At 45.4% G+C, this 19,360-nt stretch overlaps 1 protein-coding gene across 1 annotated transcript; it reads right to left on the reverse strand.

The window, feature by feature from the left end:
* Nucleotides 1-201: 201 nt before the first annotated feature.
* On the reverse strand, nucleotides 202-16,560 carry LOC308663076 (vomeronasal type-2 receptor 26-like; the record flags this gene model as incomplete). Its single annotated transcript, XM_081319221.1, has 8 exons — nucleotides 202-1,097; nucleotides 2,446-2,572; nucleotides 4,115-4,342; nucleotides 6,288-6,413; nucleotides 7,084-7,375; nucleotides 13,901-14,031; nucleotides 15,859-15,931; nucleotides 16,361-16,560. 8 exons carry the CDS (start codon nucleotides 16,558-16,560, stop codon nucleotides 202-204), a joined length of 2,073 nt encoding a protein of 690 aa, XP_081175347.1.
* Nucleotides 16,561-19,360: the final 2,800 nt, after the last annotated feature.

The raw sequence follows: 19,360 nt of genomic DNA on the forward strand, positions 1-19,360 counted from the left end.
AATGTTAGTGCTACTATTTAATAATTGAATTTTTTTATTGTTTTGTCTTGTTTTTACTGATTGTAAAGTGCCTAAAATGATCTTTAGGCAAGAGGGGAAGCATATGTTAAATAAATAAATATTAAATGGTCAAAATCTATTAATTAAGATTATTAAATGCCATTTTTGAAAAATAAATTTGTAAAATTCATTTTTTCTATATTATTTTGGCATCAAATGTTCTTTGGTGTTCAGATCTGGCCTAAAAATAATAATATAGCACTTTGGGATGCAAATGCAGCCCAACAAGCCAGCACTGGAGGCCAGAATGGAGAAGACCTGCACAGCCACCATGTATTTCCCCTTGGTGCTCAGGTAGGCAGGCACAAAGGACACCCAGACACTGCAGAAGACCAGCATGCTGAAGGAGATCAACTTGGCTTCGTTGAAGGCCCCAGGGAGATTCCTGGCTAGAAAAGCCACCATGAAGCAGACAGCAGACAGGAAGCCCATGTACCCGAGGGCAACATAAAACATGATGACAGTGCCTTCATTGCATTGTAGAATAATCTCTGTAGGTTGGGAGTGCATGTCAGAGTCAGGGAATGGGGGGGAAGTTCCCAACCAGATGCTGCAGATGACAACTTGGAGACCAGAACAAGAAAGGACAATGGAGTTGGCCAGGCTCTTCCCCAACCATCTCTGCACTTTATTCCCTGGTTTTGTGGCCAAGAAGGCTAACACCACTGTGATTGTTTTGGCCAAGATTGAAGAAATTGCAATTGAGAAGACAATGCTGAAGGCTGTTTGTCGGAGGAGGCAGGTAATTCTCCTTGGCTGACCAATGAACAGAAAGGAGGTCAAGATGGAAAGTAGGAGGGAGGCCAGGAGAATGTAGGAGAGGTCCCTGTTGTTGGCTTTGACAATTGGTGTTTCCATGAATTTAATGAAGATCCACAAGCCAAAGCCTGTGATTAAAGAGAATAACAAGGCAATGAAAGTCAGGATAATCCCCAGATTTTCATCATAAGAAAGATAATTTTTAATCTTGGGGATACAGTGAACTCGATTGATGTTTGGATATTGATCTTCTGGACATTTGGTACATTTGTCTGCATCTGAAAAAGAGCAAAAATAGTTTCTCCCTTTAACATGTCCTTTAATTAAATGCATTGTTTGGGTAAACTTGTTTTTTATGTGAATGACTGGGTGTAGGTTAACTCAATATAATTCTTCATTTCCCTCCAGCTAAACACCTTAATATTTATTTTCTCTTCTTTTTGATGTCACCATTTCATAAATGAACATGCTGAGAGAGAAGAAGGGAAGAAGAAAGGATTCCAGGAAACAAGGCAGTGCCACCATTTTACCTTTTCACTGCTGAACCTCTGGAGTCTAGCCTTTTGTCAATGCTTTAAGGCACCAATGATATCCAGTCTATAGTGGAATGTAGTACATGTGAAGGATTGCTTAATGTGTCTTATGCTAGCTGAAATGGATAAACATTACTTTTGCCATGGAGAAAGAAATGTTAGATGGAGTGGCCCTTGAAGATGAGTTGGATATATGGAGTAAGGACATCAAAATGCATTTCTCATTTTTTTTATTGTCAGAAAGAGTAACATCTTCCAATAAAATCAAGAAAAAAGTTTGGCTAAATCCCTACACATGATTCTTCTCTTCTCTTCTCTTCTCTTCTCTTCTCTTCTCTTCTCTTCTCTTCTCTTCTCTTCTCTTCTCTTCTCTTCTCTTCTCTTCTCTTCTCTTCTCTTCTCTTCTCTTCTCTTCTCTTCTCTTCTCTTCTCTTCTCTTCTCTTCTCCTCTCCTCTCCTCTCCTCTCCTCTCCTCTCCTCTCCTCTCTCCTCTCCTCCCCTCCTCTCCTCTCCTCTCCTCTCCTCTCCTCTCCTCTCCTCTCCTCTCCTCTCCTCTCCTTTCCATGGGCCATGATTCTGAAAATTATTTTATGAGGACCCTCCAGCAGAATCTTTCCAATGTCAGCCTCAGGAAGTATAAACCCAGCAGTCACCTTAGGCTGACCAAAAAAGGCATCTCCCAAACATATGGAGCTGTCAAAGGATTGTTACATAAGGCTGCCCAGTCCATCTACCACATCAGTTAGAATGAAGAGAGAAGCCAAGACATTCTATGAAACTTCTTTAGTAAAGAAATACATCCTTTGATTAAAGGCAGGTGGCTGCAATCTGAAACTGTGGCTGCCCAAAATACCTACCAGACATAGACACTTACAAAGAATCTGTTTAATCTTCCTACAAAAATTCAATCAAAGTTCCATCATTATATTCTGAAATCTGGAAAGTCTCATATTCAGAGCAATGAAGTAAATAGAAATTTGAAACATGGAAGTTGTGTTGTAAAAGATAAAGAGCAAGAGATGTCATCTCCCTCACCATACACAAGATCTATGGTCTTCCCCAAAGTTTGCTCCTTTCTCCTACTGTCACCCACCTTCCATGGTGGAGATGGTTGCTTCTGCACATGGACGACAATTGTAGCAGCAGATAGGCTTCCCTTCCTGAGCCACCTTCATGAACCCAACAGGGCAGCTCTCCACACATCTGGAAGAAGGCATGGGCTGGCCAGAAAGAGGGGAAAAAATAACATCCACAACATGAATTATTTCCTGAAAGAGGTAAAAGGAAAAGTTTGGGGATCTTCAATTCAAGGTGTAGCTTTGCTAAATTTGAAGCCAAGAAGAAATTTGGAGCTTTTCACACTGATTTGGTTGCTTCCTCTTTGACTATTTATCTTCTCTTCTAGTTTTTCTCCCACTACAATTTTATTTTAAATTCCTTACCTACTGAAAAGAAAGTTGAATGAACTTATGCTTTGACTAAATCAATCACTTTGTCCCATGATATAAAACTAGCTTCCTTGTAGAAGTTTAATAAACAGTCAACTGGAATAGTTAAGCATTTTATTCTGATAGACACCTGAACCTCTAAGGGGAAAATGTTTCCTCTGTGAGAGAATTGAGATGACATCTCAAGTCTTGTTGTTGTTGTTAGCTGCGAAGTCGTGTCCGACCCATCGCGACCCTATGGACAATGTTCCTCCAGGCCTTCCTGTCCTCTACCATCTTCTGGAGTCCATTTAAGCTCACGCCTACTGCTTCATCTCGAGTTAACCAGACTATTCGATCTTTAACGATGGGGGGGTGAGGTGTTATCCCCCGTTGATAGGGCTCACAACTTGGGCGTCCTCCTGCATTCACAGCTCAATTTTGAAGATCACATAGGAGCCATGACCAGAGTGGCTTTTGCCCAGGTTTGCCTTGTGCGCCAGTTGTGACCCTATCTGGACCAAGATGCCCTACGCACAGTCGTGACCTCGCTCCCGGTTAGACTACTGCAACAGTTTCTACATGGGGCTGCCCTTGAGGACCACTCGGAGGCTTCAGCTGGTGCAGAATGCGGCCGCGCGAGTTGTGATGGGGGTTTCCCAATACTCCCATGTAACATCTCTACTCCGCGAGCTGCATTGGCTTCCAGTTGCCCTCCGGGTGAGATTCAAGGTGCTGGTGATGACCTATAAAGCCCTAAATGGCTTGGGTCTGGGATATTTGAGGGAACACCTGCTGCCAGCATCAAGTTCCCTTCGTCCTGTGCGCTCTCACAGGGAGGGCCTTCTCAGGGTGCCGCCAGTAAAAGACTGCCAGCAGATAACACCCAGGGGGAGCACCTTCTCAGTGGGTGTGCCTGCCCTTTGGAACCAGCTGCCCGTGGAGCTTAGGACTGCCCCTGACCTTCGTTCATTCCGCCGGGACCTGAAGACCTGGCTCTTTGAGCTTTCCGGCCCAGGCTGAGAGTTTTTAATTGGGGTTTTATATTTTTCAGGGATCAAATTTAATTATTTTTAATTGTTTTTAACTTTTGTATTGTATTGACATTTTTAAATACCTTGTAAACCGCCCTGAGTCCTATGGGAAAAGGGCGGTATATAAATTCAATAAACTTAAACTTCAGTGACTCCATCCAGCCACCTCTTTCTCTCTCATCCCCTTCTTCTCTTTCCCTCAATCTTTCCCAGCATTAGGCTCTCAAGTCTATCACTTCCCCAATTCTGCAATCCTCTTGGAAACATCTTCAGAAAGGGCAGAATGAAGTCTTCTCCCCACCTTGTTCAGCAGTTCTGTCTTTGCAATTGCTTTCTGGTTTATCATGAACTTGAAATCCAAGGATCCAACTCTTTCTAGACTCCCAAGTGTCACTGTGATACGAGACATATTGGGAAAAATCACCGTGTTCACCATGTCCAGGTCTGCTACCAGCTCTCCATTCTCATCCAAATACACCCCATAGATGGAATTATTATAAAACTGAGCAGTTTGAAGGAAGGAATGAAGCTGGAATGGAAGAGAAAATGGGCAATGTTACACAGGACAAAGAAAGCTCTTTGATAAAACACCTCCATTTGAGCTGGCATGAAGAATCTGTGTGAGGAATATAGAATAAAATCTTGTTAGAAGGATGAAGAATGGGCTGGAAAATAAGGATGGTGAAGGATGTTCTTTGTCTCTTCCACTCAGACCTGTCACTGCAAACTTTGGAAAACCAATGGGAAGTAATCAAAGCAAAGGATATATCAAGCATGAATTATTGAGGTCCAAAGTTAAAACTCTAAAGGAAATGGATGTTGTGCACAACAACCTGAAGTTATTTTGCTAGTGAGATCAAAATGAAATCAGATGCCCCACACAGAAAGAATGTTGTTAAAAACTGGTTTACAGGTCAATGGGCAGATAGGAAGAAAAACATCTTTGTCCGCTTTGAGGATGACTGTGGGAACTTTTGCTCTACTAGCAGGTTGTGCTTATGAAAGTCTGCATTGAGGTGACAGATGGGCAACTTGCCATGGAGAAGAGACCCCAATATCTTCATAGTGAAAGATGGTGCCAGTTAAGGTCACCTTCTTTCAATTTTATGGAATATCTACACAGAATATTTTATGGAATATTCTCAACTCTTGCTGCTTTCCAGACTTTTTCCCAGTCCAGCCCTTCATCTCCTCACCTGACCTTAGCTCACTCAGCTTCTTGGCCCAAAGAGGCTTCTCCACAGGCTGCTGATTGATGAGAAGCTTTGTTATCTGTGATTCTACTGAGAGTTCTGAGCCGGGGAAGGAAAATCAAAGGGATTCTTAGCCAAAGAATGAGACCCACTCTGGGTAAAAGGCTGCACTGGAGCAGAAGGGCAGCCCAGGAAGTGAGGGAGCCAGAGATGCTAGAAAGCTTAATATGCACACCACACTTTTTTAGACTCTGTGGTACATGATAATGATTCTCTTTATTAAAAAAAAAGAATCAAAGAAAAAAGAGGTGGAGGAAAAATAATTTTTACTAAGAAGCTTGTAATGCTAAGCACATTGATTTGTGCTTAGTTTGTAAGCCACCCTGGGTCTTCGGAGAAGGCCAGGTTATAAATGGGATTAAAAAAAAAAGAAATTGGAAAGAAATGAGCAGGGTGAAATGAATTGCAGAAAGGAGAAGAATGGAAAAAGGGAATTTAATTCAGTTTTTATATTCAGAATACAGTACAACTATTGTCAGGTTCTTACAATTGTAACATAGATTCTCAACTGCTATGGAGAGCGGTGCAATAGAAAATAAGTACCTGCCATGCCTTTAGCTTTGGAGGTTTCACGTTTTTACCAGTTTTAAATGTGTTCCTGGCTCTGGACAAATAAACTGCTTTTAAGGCCCGTGCCACAGCCCAGACTGTGTTGTAAATGAAATAGTTGTCCTGAATCAGGATTGAATCCATCTCCTCTTCCTTGAGAGTTTCCAGGTCTTCTCTCTGCCTGCACCGTCTCCAGATTTTCACCGAAAAGGCATCGTTGGTGTAGGAACACAGGAAGGAGGTCTCTACATAGCGTCTTATAAAAGAATTAAAACCCAAATACCTACCATAATTTACAATTTGATTTTTCATCATAGGAAAGGAAAATATGCTATGGATGTATTCAACAGGAAAAGATCGTTTTTCCAAATAAATAGTGAAGTCCCAGCAGATTGTGGTGATCAGGACTTTTCCTCTAGGAGGTTCAGTAAGCCTTTTAAATATCAGATCCATAAGCAAAATGCCTACATTGATTGAAGTCAAGTCTGCACCAAAAATAAAGACATTCACCTTTCTCCAACTGAGGTACAAAGGCCAGCGTACGTTCGCTTCCCGAGAAGATGGAGAAAAGGTTTGTGATAAAACTGGGCAAATGCCATTCCTGATCAGCAGGGGAGTCAACGTCCTCATGAACCTTTCTCCATTCTCAGTGTCTGGAGCCAGGAGACCCACCAAGGTCCACCTGAAATGCAGGACCAGCTTCACCATCCCTGGGTACTGGACGCCTTCAGCAGGGAGCATTGGGTAGAAGAAAGGATTTTCATCACGCAGAACCTGGGAATCAAAACCGTGATTGATCTGAAAAGGAAAAAAAAAACACATTAATTTTATTATTTGGGAAACCATAAAAACAAAATCTGGCTCTAGAAGAGGAATTGTTCCACTCCTTGCAATGAAGAACCTTTTATAGGGAGTCTCTGGTCATTCTGCCTTACATTGTTTCAGTTCTCTCTTCCGTGCAGCCTTTGGCTGTTGCAAATAGCCAGCAGAGATGCACAGTCTGCATGACGAGTGTGCCAGGGAGGGGATGTCTCTGCTCAGATCCTGCCCTTCCGTTTGATAGAACCTTCATCCCGCTCCGGTGCTATGGAACCAACTGCCGGTTGAGCTCCGGATGGCATCGGACCTTCGCTCCTTCCGGCGCGGTCTGAAGACCCACTTATTTGAACTAGCTGGTCTGGCCTGATGGGGAACGTTAGGGTTTTTAATGGGTCTTTTATTGTTATTGTAATTTTTAATTGGGCACTTGTTTAATTCCTTTTTAATTTTTGTATTGTTATTTATATATGCCCTGTTAACCGCCCTGAGTCCTTCGGGAGAAGGGCGGTATACAAATTTAATAAAAGTAAAAGTAAAAGTAAAAGTACTTCATGCAACTCCCATAATAGAACTTTGCTCTTCATTAACAACAGAGGATGTCTGGCTGTAAGTTGCATGCCGAAAAATGGTCTTCCCAACAAAGACCCACCTGTGGGATTTTGTACGTTCCCAACATGGTTGAAATCTGGGAGGATAAGTCAATAGCAGCCCCTTCGAGAACAGCCACTGTGTTCCTCTGCCTTCCACAGCTGTAGTTGGGAACGTTGGCCTCCCCCTCCGAAAGCAGGTCCAGCAAAGCCTCTGAAGTTGTTTGTGCTCTGAAATAATCGTCATAGATGTTGTATCCCAGGGTGACATTGAACGAAATGTTGGGATCCTTATTGATCGCTTGGATAGCGAAAAGGAAGGACAGCATTTTCCAGTACTCTGATAATGGTTTCCTGAAAGAGTGAATATATCAGGACATAACCAATGGAAGCGGAATGTTATTTAACTGCTCTTTCTCCAATTGTGTTTCTAATCCACCCAAGGGTAAGAGATTTGGAGGAATTTTCAAATCTCAAAAAACAAACAAAAAAACGGAACTCTGGGGTTCTTTCCATTTTTTTTTAATTTTGGGATACTGAATGCATATTTTGTCTGAGTTAGCCTAGTTATTGTGAGCTTTCTCTAATTCTTTTTTAAAATTTATATTCATTGTTTAAGAAGATGAAATATTAATCAAAAGAAAGAAAGAAAGAAAGAAAGAAAGAAAGAAAGAAAGAAAGAAAGAAAGAAAGAAAGAAAGAAAGAAAGAAAGGAAGGAAGGAAGGAAGGAAGGAAGGAAGGAAGGAAGGAAGGAAGGAAGGAAGGTTCCAAGAAATTTTAAAAAAAGAATAAAACCTGATTTCCCATCCTCTTTTCAAAGATAATTTTTCATTTCTTCAAATTCTACAGTTTTCACAATCTAGTCCTCCACTGTGAGAATTCCATGATTCTTCCACCATTGGGGATACAATAATCTTGCCACAGTTACCATATATAAAAACTATGAATGTGATCTAATTCTTTGCTCATAAGTCCCAATAAAAAAGAATTCTGGTTTCTATATGGTTTTTAGCCTTTTAAATTCTTTGTCTTATTGTGTCAATTTGTCTCTAAAATGTATGAGCCTTCTCACAAATCCGTCCTCCAGCATATAATGTCTCCCCACGTTTTTCACAATTCCTCCTTTGGTCTGAAATATGCTTACACATTTTTTTATAATTTCTCTGATGTCCTATACCAAGAATATATTATATTGGGTTTTTTTTAAAAAAAAAATTTCTTATTCTATGACAGAATGTAAACCAAGTGGCAGTCACCCAAATTATCTCTGTCTCTATTTAATATCAAAAATTAATAGTGCATTCAGACATGCACATTTAACCTGTCCATCTTCTGTGTCAAATCCTTAAAACTTTATACATTTTTGTTATTTCATGTTCTCATTTGTACATAATTCAACTTCAAATTCAGTTTTGGCTTATTCTTCATCTTGTTCTTATTCTTGCTGTTTTATTGGGATTTCAGACTGACATTCAATCTCTTTCTGTACCTTTGTCAAATTGGAAGTGTGACCTATTATTCCACATGAAATGTACAATCATTAAAGGACAGACAGAGACACCCAAACAACACATAAAATGAACAATTTTGATTGTTAACAAATGGACCATCTCTCATCCATCCACATTCTATCTCTGCTAAGAGGGTGTCAAGAAAAGCAGATGCTGCTGCTTCAAAGTCAAGAAAAACGGAAGATCTCTACTGATTATTTATTTGAGAATTTCAGATCAGGTTCATCAGCTGAAAAGGATGAGCCAAGGATGAAATGAGACAGAAAGAGAGGAAAAACTGGCAGATCAAAGAGATCATTCATTATAAGAGAGGCGACTGAACCTTTAGAACTTAGGGTGGGATGGAGATGCTCTAGTTCTATGCACGAAATTTGACGTACAGAGAAATTTGAGTCAAAGGAGATTTGTTGAAGCTTAATGGCAGAAGCAGCATCCTCGTAGCAGAGACAAGGCCACCAATGAGAAACTCTCCTGGCTTGTAATAGTTCTGTGGGTGCACCTCGTCCCTCTTCAGAGTCAGGAGGCATTTGGCTCTGAGACTGGCCAGAACTTCCTGGGGCAGCAGAAGAAGCAGAAGGAGCAACAAGACTGATGGAGTCTCCAGCCTTGCTTTGAAGACACAGCAATATAAAGAGGTGGAAGAAACCAGAGCCCTTTTCCAAGATGGTAGATCCAGAGGTTTCCTAATCCAGACAGAGTCCAGACAAGCCTTCACATCTGTAGCTCCTACCTGTCTCAAAATCCTTCAAGGTTCTCTCTTTCTCCAGGGCCCAAGGTTTTTTAGTGCAAAGAGGTTAGCCAGCAAAGCTTTGATATGATATCAGAATGGCTGTTTTTGTGTGATGTCTGAATGCAATCCAAAACGTCTTTTGAGATTTAGCACCGAGAGAAGAAATAAATCACTATGATTTGGATAATGGCCAGAAAGAGAGACATCATCTGTCTGAACTCCCGGTGAGTCAACAAGCAGGTGCCAATTAGGAGGAGTCATTAGAAAATCTCTTGATACCTTCCAGTCTCGAGAGAGACTTTTGGGATGAATCTGAAATGTCAATTGTCAGCATGGAGACAGTCAATCCTGATTTGTGGTGGATTTTGGCTTCCTTTGTTAAGAGATGGGTGGCTGCTCTTATTCAGTGACTTGTTGTTGTTAGTTGCGAAGTCGTGTCCGACCCATCGCGACCCTATGGACAATGTTCCTCCAGGCTTTCCTGTCCTCTACCATCTTCTGGAGTCCATTTAAGCTCACGCCTACTGCATCAGTGACTCCATCCAGCCACCTCATTCTCTGTCGTCCCCTTCTTCTATTGCCCTCAATCTTTCCCAGCATTAGGCTCTTCTCCAGTGAGTCCTTCCTCCTCATTAGGTGGCCAAAGTATTTGAGTTTTAGCTTCAGGATCTGGCCTTCTAAAGAGCAGTCAGGGTTGATCTCCTCTAGGACTGACCGGTTTGATCGCCTTGCAGTCCAAGGGACTCGCAGGAGTCTTCTCCAGCACCAGAGTTCAAAGGCCTCAATTCTTTTGCGCTCAGCCTTTCTTATGGTCCAACTTTCACTGCCATACATTGCAACTGGGAAGACCATAGCCTTGACTATACGCACTTTTGTTGACAGGGTGATGTCTCTGCTTTTTAGTGTGCTGTCTAGATTTGCCATGGCTTTCCTCCCGAGGAGCAAGCGTCTTTTAATTTCTTGACTACAGTCCCCATCTGCAGTGATCTTGGAGCCCAGGAAAATAAAATCTGTCACTACCTCCATTTCTTCCCCATCTATTTGCCAGGAATTGAGAGGGCCGGATGCCATGATCTTGGTTTTCTTAATGTTTAGTTTCAACCCAACTTTTGCACTCTCCTTCTTCACTCGCAACAAGAGACTCTTCAGTTCCTCTTCACTTTCTGCCATTAGAGTGGTATCATCTGCATATCTTAGGTTGTTGATATTTCTTCCAGCAATCTTAATTCCAACTTTTGACTCCTCTAGCCCTGCCTTTCTCATGATGTGCTCTTCATATAAGTTAAATAGGCAAGGCGACAGTATACAGCCTTGCCGGACACCTTTCCCAATTTGGAACCAATCAGTGGTTCCGTGTCCAGTTCTCACTGTTGCTTCTTGGCCCGCATATAGGTTTCTCAAGAGACAAATAAGATGTTCTGGTACTCCCATCTCTTTAAGAACTTGCCACAGTTTGTTATGATCCACACAATCAAAGGCTTTAGCATAGTCAATGAAGCAGAAGTAGATGTTTTTCTGGAACTCTCTAGCTTTCTCCATGATCCAGCGTATGTTGGCTATTTGATCTCTAGTTCCTCTGCCTCTTCGAAATCCTGCCTGTACTTCTGGTAGTTCTCGATCCACATACTGCTGGAGTCTAGCTTGTAGGATTTTAAGCATAACTTTACTAGCATGAGAAATGAGTGCAATGGTGCGATAGTTTGAACATTCTTTGGCACTGCCTTTCTTTGGAATTGGAATGTAAACTGATCTTTTCCAATCCTGTGGCCACTGTTGAGTTTTCCAAATTTGCTGGCAAATTGAGTGTAGCACTTTTACTGCATCGTCTTTTAAGATTTTGAATAGCTCAGCTGGAATACTGTCACCTCCACTAGCTTTGTTGTTGCTCAGCTTTTCTAAGGCCCACTTCACTTCACATTCTAGGATGTCTGGCTCGAGGTCAGTGACCACCTCATTGTGATTATCAGGGACGTTAAGCTCATTCTTGTATAGTTCTTCTGTGTAATTTTGCCATCTCTTCTTAATCTCTTCTGTCTCTGTTAGGTCCCTGCCATTTTGGTCCTTTATCATGCCCATTTTTGCATTAAACGTTCCCTTCATCTCTCCAATTTTCTTGAAAAGATCTCTGGTCCTCCCTATTCTATTGTTTTCTTCTATTTCTTTGCACTGTTCATTTAAGAAGGCATTCTTATCTCTTCTAGCTATTCTCTGGAATTCTGCATTCAATTGGGCGTATCTTTCTTTTTCTCCCTTGCCTTTTGCTTCCCTCCTTTCCTCAGCTATTTGCAAAGCTTCCTCAGACAGCCATTTTGCTTTCTTGCATTTCTTTTTCTTTGGGATGGTTTTGGTTGCTACCTCTTGTACAATGTTGCGAACCTCTGTCCATAGTTCTTCAGGCACCCTGTCTATCAGATCTAATTCCTTAAATCTATTTGTCACCTCTACTGTATATTCAACGGGGATATGATTTAATTCATACCTGACTGGCCTGGTGCTTTTCCCTACTTTCTTCAGTTTAAGCCTAAACTTTGCAACAAGAAGCTCATGGTCTGAGCCACAGTCAGCTCCTGGTCTTGTTTTTACTGACTGTATAGAGCTTCTCCATCTTTGGCTGCAGAGCATATAGTCAATCTGATTTCTGTGTTGACCGTCTGGTGATGTCCATGTGTAGAGCCGTCTCTTGGGTTGTTGGAAAAGAGTGTTTGCTATGACCATCGTATTCTCTTGACAAAATTCTATCAGCCTGTGCCCTGCTTCATTTTGTACTCCAAGGCCAAACTTGCCTGTTATTCCGGTTATCTTTTGGCTTCCTACTTTAGCATTCCAATCCCCCATGATGATAAGGACATCATTTTTTGGTGTTAGTTCTATAAGGTGCTGTAGGGCTTCATAGAACCGGTCAATTTCATCCTCTTCAGCACCGGTGGTTGGGGCATAGACTTGGACTACTGTGATATTGAATGGTTTGCCTTGGATTCGAACTGAGATCATTCTGTCATTTTGAGGATTGTATCCCAGTATTGCTTTTCCTACTCTTTTATTGACTATGAAGGCTACTCCATTTCTTCTGAGGGATTCTTGCCCACAGTAGTATACCTGATGGTCATCTGAATTAAATTCACCCATTCCTGTCCATTTTAGTTCACTGATACCTAAGATGTCGATGTTCAGTCTTGTCATCTCTTGTTTGACCACATCCAGCTTTCCTTGATTCATGGATCTTACATTCCAGGTTCCTATGGAGAAAAAATCTTTACAGCATCGGACTTTCCTTTCACCACCAGACATATCCACAGCTGAGCGTCCTTTCGGCTTTGGCCCAGTCGCTTCATTCTTTCTGGCGCTACTAGTACTAGCCCTCTGCTCTTCCCCAGTAGCATACTGGATGCCTTCCGACCTGAGGGGCTCATCTTCCAGCGTCATATCGTTTTGCCTTTTGGTACTGTCCATAGGGTTTTCATGGCAAAGATACTGGAGTGGGTTGCCATTTCCTTCTCCAGTGGATCACGTTTTGTCAGAACTCTCGGCTATGACCTGTCCGTCTTGGGTGGCCCTGCACGGCATAGCTCATAGCTTCATTGAATTACGCAAGCCCCTTCGCCACGACAAGGCAGTAATCCATGAAGGGGATTCAGTGACTACTTCTGTCTTATGTACCAAACCAGAACAAAATCCCTGAAAATTATTTTTTATTCAATATAATTGTTAAAACTTTGTTTTTAGATTCTGCTACTGGAACATTTCAAGACATCTCATAGAAAGTGGTTCTGGGCAGTGTACCAGAATCCAGTAAAATAATAAATACATCTGAAGGCAGCTCTGGCTGAGTTTGAACTACTTCCTGTCAGGATGGTTCTGAAGAATGGAGAGTATGAGATGAAAGAATGAGAAGATTTTTTGAAGACAATTTCCTCAGGGGTTTTCTTCCTTTGTTGAGTCAGTTTCCTGAGCCTGGAATTTCCCACTCAGGATAGAAGTTACAGAAGCTCATTTTACCATCTTCAAAAAAGTTCCTACTTCTTGTAAATGGCCTGAGAGTGAATGGGTTGCCAGATTTGGCATGTTTAATGGGAAAGGCCTTGAGCGCTTATAGTAGTTCTTCCAGCAAGAAAAGGACTGGAGTACTATCTCAGGTCAATGAGATAATCCTATATAGCAGGGGTGTCAAACTCAATTTCGTTGAGGGCCACATCAGCATTGTGGTTGTCCTCGGGGGCCTGGGTAGGTGTGGCTAGGATGGGTGTGGCCTACTGGGTGGGTGTGGCCAGCTCGACATCACTTGCTTCAGGGATTCCTGGGTAGGACTGGGGCAGATCTGAGGGTCTCTGTCAGAGGAGGATGGGACCTGTGCTGGGTTGAGTCCGGCCGCCGGATTCCCGTTTCTGCTGCAGGGCTGACTGTAGGAGGCCATCCTCCTCTGGTTCAGGGACCGTGCCTTTCCCAGTTGGTCTGGCCTCCTCTGGGGTGTGGCTATCCAATTGGCTGTGGTTGGTGCACTCAGGGGCCCTTCCTCTGAGCTGGTCAATGTGCCGCCTGATGTGTCGATCCCCCTCCACCCCCATGTTGTATGATAGAGACCCCCTTTTTTCAACCACAATCCCTGGAATCCATGGGTGACCTGCCCCATAGTTCCTTACCCAAACCAGGTCCCCCACGTTGAGCACCCTATGTGATGAGGGCCTTTCAGTCTCCGCTGCTGCTCGGTCAGGGTGCAGCCGGTCAAGCTTGGTGATGCGCTGCCCCCATCATAGTTCTGCTGGGCTCTTCCCTGTGGCAACGCATGGTGTGGTGTGCTGTGCGAGCAAAAATTTTGCCAGTCTGTGATGCCAGTCCCCGCTGATGATGCTCCGGAGTGCGTCCTTGGTCGTCCTTACCATCCGTTCAGCTTGCCCATTAGTCGACGGGTGGAAGGGCACAGTTGTGGCATGTCTAATCCAATTCGCCTTCAAGAATGCCTGGAAATCATTAGCGGTAAACTGAGGCCCGTTATCAGACACAATTATGTCGGGGAGGCCGTGTGTGGCAAAGAGGGTCCTAAGCACCTGGATTGTCCTTGCTACAGTCATGTTGGGGACAGGGACTACCTCCAGCCACTTAGAGTGGCTGTCCACTACCACTAAGAACAGTTGGCCCTGGAAAGGCCCTGCATAGTCAATGTGAATGCGGGACCAGGATGTGTGTGTGGCCTCCCACTTGTGCACGGGGGCATGTGGCATCTCTGGCCTGGATCTCTGGCATGTGTAACAGGCCTTGACCCATTCCTCAATGTCCTTGTCCAGCCCTGGCCACCAGAGGTAGCTTCTGGCCAGTACCCCTACGTGAGGATGTCCCTCATGTAGGGATTCCAGCACTCTGCCCTGGAATGCTGTGGGAATGATGACCCTGCTTCCCCAAAGGAGGCAACCCTGGTGCATGGAGAGCTTGTGCCGCCTGGTGAAGTATGCCTGGAATTCAGGCCCTGGGGACTTATCCTGCCAACCAGTGCAAACCCACGAGTGTACCCTGCTCATGATGTTGTCAGAGGCTGTCTTGGTTGTCCTTGGTTGTCCTTGGCATGTACAGGGCACTCTGGCAGTTCCTGCAGTGCTAGGATCTGTGTTGCTGGTGCCGGGTCTGGGTCAGTGGTGCCTATGGGTAGCCTACTTAGGCCGTCTGCGTGGCCCATCTCCTTCCCTGGCTTGTGCACCAGCTTGCAGTTGTAAGCTGCAAGGAATATGGACCACCGGAGCATTCTGGGAGATAGTATTTGGGGGGTCTGCTTGTCTGTTGTGAACAGGCCTAGCAGTGGTTTGTGGTCTGTGTAAATGATGAACTCCCTGCCATATAGATAATCATGGAACTTCTTAACCCCGGCCACTATTGCCAGGGCTTCCTTATCTATTTGGGCGTAGTTCCTTTCTGCTCTGGACAGCATCCTGGAATAGTAGGGGATTGGAATTTGGGCCCCAGTAGGTTCAAAGTGGCTTAGTACAGCGCCCACACCGTAAGGGGATGCATCGCATGCAATGCATATGGGCTTCGTTTCTATGAAGTGTGTTACTGTGGACTTGTCAGACAGTAGTGCCTTTAAGGCTCTGAAACTTTGGTCGTGGACGGCAGTCCAGGCCCATGCTGCCTTCTTGTCCAATAACCTGTGTAGTGGTTCTGCTATTGCTGCCTTGTGAGGAAGGAAGGTGTGGTAGAAATTGAGCAGGCCCAGGAATGCCTGTAGCTCTGCTTTGTTCTTAGGTGTGGGTGCCAGTTTGATTGCCCTTACCTTGGACTCCATGGGGTGGATTCCCTTGGCATCTATCCTGAACCCCAAAAATTCAGTGGAAGGGAAGCCAATGCTGCACTTTTCCCTGCTCAGGTTCAATTTGAATGAGATGGGGGCCCCTGTGTACCTGCCCAGCTTCCCATCGAAGACGTCTGCAAACTCCTTGCAGATGGCCTCGATGGATTCTCCCTGGATCCAGTGGATCCCATTGACTGCGATTCCCAGGGCCTCAAACCAGTCTAGGCCGACTAGGCTGGCTCTCCGGCCCTCTACTACTACTACCTCCAGGTGCTCTTCGCGACTCTTAAACCCCACGGAAAGGGTGGCCTCCCCACTTACCTTGATCAGTGTATTCTGGAAGTCAGTCAGGGCTAAATTTGAGAGCCATAATTGAATCCGCTGCTTGCTCCGGCTGTTAATATAGTTAAGGGTCTCGTCAGAAATGACGGAGACGGCCGATCTGGAGTCAAGCTCCATGTTGCAGGGAACACCCTGCAAGCGGATTGTTAATTTAATTTTTGACTTGAGCAGCTGGCAGCTACCAGTGTGGTGGATGGCCAGCCGGCTCTCAACATAGCCAATTCATAATCGAGTCGGGGCCCCAGTATCTCTCAGCGGCGATTCATCCGGGCACAGCTCATGGATCTCTTCTCGGGGATGGCAGCTATGACAGACCATGGCTATGTGGCCTGTCTTCTTGCAGGCCCGACACGTGGCTGACTGGAACTTGCAGAGGCTGCGCATGTTGTTTCCACCACAGCCTGCGCACTTCTGCGAGTTGTTGTTGGCCGGCTTGGGCTTGTCCGGTCGTCTATCTCATTGGTCGGGGGTTGACTTCCACCGGAGGAGGTCGATGCTTTGTTCGTCCTCCTCGTCCTCGGCCAAGGTGACCTGCTGGTGGATGCTGCCTGTCTGGCTGCTGGTTCTGGAGTCCTGGACAGTCTGGACAGCCCTGCAGGCTGCTTCATGGGCCAGGATGGCGTCCTGGGCCTCCTGGAGCGAGATCTCATCTTTCGCGAACAGGCGCTCCTGCAGCCTCATGTCTCATAGGCCGCAAACCAGCCTGTCACGTAGCCGCTCCTCCAGGTTTGAAAATTTGCAAACGATGGCGGCTTCTCACAGGGCGACGATGTAGTCGGCCCCAGACTCATTGGAACGCTGGTCCCTTTTTTCAAACTGCGACCTCGAGGCCAGTGCAGACAAGTGGGGCTGGAAGTTTGTGTTTAGCTTGGTGACGAGGTCCCGGTAAGAGACGGTTTCTATGGCCTCCGGGGCAAACAGGTTCACGGCGACCTCGAGGAGTGCGGGTCCGCCTATGCAGAGCAGGGCTGCCGCCTTCGAGCCATCCTCTGAGATCTGATTAAATCTCATGTACAGCTCGGCGTGCGACAGGTATAGGACTCATTTCTCTGGGTGGCGGGTGTCGAATTCGCGGGGTTGCCCTTTTCATGCCATTGCTCTTCCGTCGGTTGCTGCAGTGTATGGGTTCAAGTTGCTGTTGTGGTGGCTGGAGCCGATTTCGGGTCACTCGTGGTGGCCGGTCGTGGTGGCTGGCGGTCACATTGGGGGAAAAAGAAAAGATGCCTCTTTTCCTTCAGCATGCGATGCATTCCCCTAGTGACTTCAGCTCTTCTGTCAGCAGGATCCCACTTTTGTCACCACTATAATGTAGTGGGTCCAATGCAAGGAAGAGACGCCAGCCGGAGTACGTGTTCAGCTCTTTATTGTGGGGGGGTTTGTACTGGCGAACAAGGGCTACCTGGCCTCCTTAAATACCTGGCCAGGTAGGTGGCCAGCCAATGGGGTTGGCCCTAGGTTTCCCACCAAAACTAGGTTTCCCACCAAACCGTCCAGGCCAACGCCCCCAAGTGGCCACTGCTATGCAGATGCCTGCACCTGGATACATAACAGGACTGGGGCGAGTGCCGGGACATGGTCCCTCCCACCCTGCCTCCCTTCCATCCTCTGTTCTTTCCTTCCTCTCTCCATTCCTTCCTCCCTCTGTTCCTTCCTTCTTCCCTTCCTTCCTCTGTTCCTTTCTTCTTCCCTCCCACTCTCCATTCCTTCCTCCCTGTTCCTTCCTTCCTACCTCCCCTTTTCCCTCCCTCCCTCCCTCCCTTTGCCTTCTCATCTCTTTCCTTCCCTTACATTCAGGAAGGGGTGATGGGAGGGGGAGGGATTGCCAGCACTAATATGCTGCTGCTGGCCTTTCCTATACTATGTGGGTGGGTGGAGGCGGTCCCATTGAAAGGGATGCCTCATGGCTGCAAGGCTGGAGGTGCTGGTGAGGGGTGCTGATCAGCCGGCATCCTGGCTGAAGTCAGCCTGCAGGGCAAGACAGGCAGCTTGGATGCCAGACTCTACTTGTGTGCACACCCAGGGGGTGGGGTGGGGCTGCCCCATGGATTTAAGGCTGAGTGTATTCTGGCTTTGATGGATGCAATCAAGTTGTAGATCAGTGCCAAAGTCCCCCGCAGCACCTCCACCCTCGCAGCCACAAAGCATCGCTTTCATTGGCACAGACCTCCCTCCCCATACAGGATAGCAAGACCGGCAGCAACATGGCAGCACTGGCAATCTCTCCCCCTCCCATCACCCCTTCCTGAGCATTGAGGAAGGAAAGATGAGAAGGAGAGAAGGAAGGAAGTGCAGCAGAGAGGGGAATTGAGGGGGGGGGATCAGCGCTGCCTGGGAGGCTTTGCCAGGGCTCTGGGGATTTGGCAGAGTGGTCAGGAGCTCCAGAGGCCTCCACGGTGGCTGGGGGCAGGACGGGGTTCATGGGGAGGGATTTCTAAAGGGGAAGAGGAGATTGACTGGGGGAAGAAGATTTTAGTTTCTCTTTTCCGGAGAGACAAGCCAGAAGGAGGGAGAGTGAGGTAGGAAGTTTATTCTCTGGAGAGAGAATAAAAAACCTTTTTGCCTTCCTACCTCGCTCTCCCATCTTCTGGCTGGTCTCTCCGGAAAAGAGAAAATAGAATCTTCTTCCCCCAGTCAATCTCCTCTTCCCCTTTAAAAATCCCTCCCCAAGAGCCCCACCCTGCCCTCAGCCTCCGCCGAGGCCTCTGGAGCTCCTGATTGTGGAAACATCAGAGTTCTGGCAAAGCCTCCCAGCCAGCGCCGATCCCACCCCAAATTCCCCTCTCTGCTACACTTCCTTCCTTCTCTCCTTTTCGTCTCTTTCCTTCCTCCATGCTCAGAAAGGGGTTAGATCTACTCTATCTGGACCAACTGTTGCTGCCACTCCTATCTGTAACAATAAACCAGCTAAAGCAATGATTTTGAAACCTTTACCCTTTGACTATATTCCCCTCTTCAAGAGTCCCTAAGCCTATTTGGCTTTTATATTAAAAAGGGAGGAATGAAGGGATTTTATTATGCTTAAGCTTGATGTTAGTAATATTGATATTAGTAGTGATACTTTGTAATCATCTTTGTTTATGTGCAAGCAGCTTTGTAGGTGCTTTCTATTGGGAAATTAGTTATATAAAAGCAAATGTTTCATGCTTTAGGTACAGGGGATTGCTTACATGAAAAGAGCATGGGGAGGGGAGGGGGAAAAAGGAGTTATGGTGGAGCCTGGGTTGCTGTTGTATGAGTCATCATCTGGGAATTACTTTTCTGTACCTTTTGGTTCCTAGTACCAAGACTAGATCTCCTTCTTCTGGAAAGGTATAAAAGGTGGAAGACACCTTTCCTGGTTTTTGCCATCATCTCTCTACCAGCCACCAAGAGAGATGCAGCCACCCAATTCTATTTTGATCAAAATAAAAGTTGTTTGCTTGCTGAAACCTCGGCTCAGGGGTTTCTTTTGGCTCTTTTAAATTCCTGAGTAATGCTGGGG

The sequence above is a fragment of the Vipera berus genome, assembly GCF_964194415.1.
Source record: "Vipera berus genome assembly, chromosome: 2".
NCBI classification, from domain to species: domain Eukaryota; kingdom Metazoa; phylum Chordata; class Lepidosauria; order Squamata; family Viperidae; genus Vipera; species Vipera berus.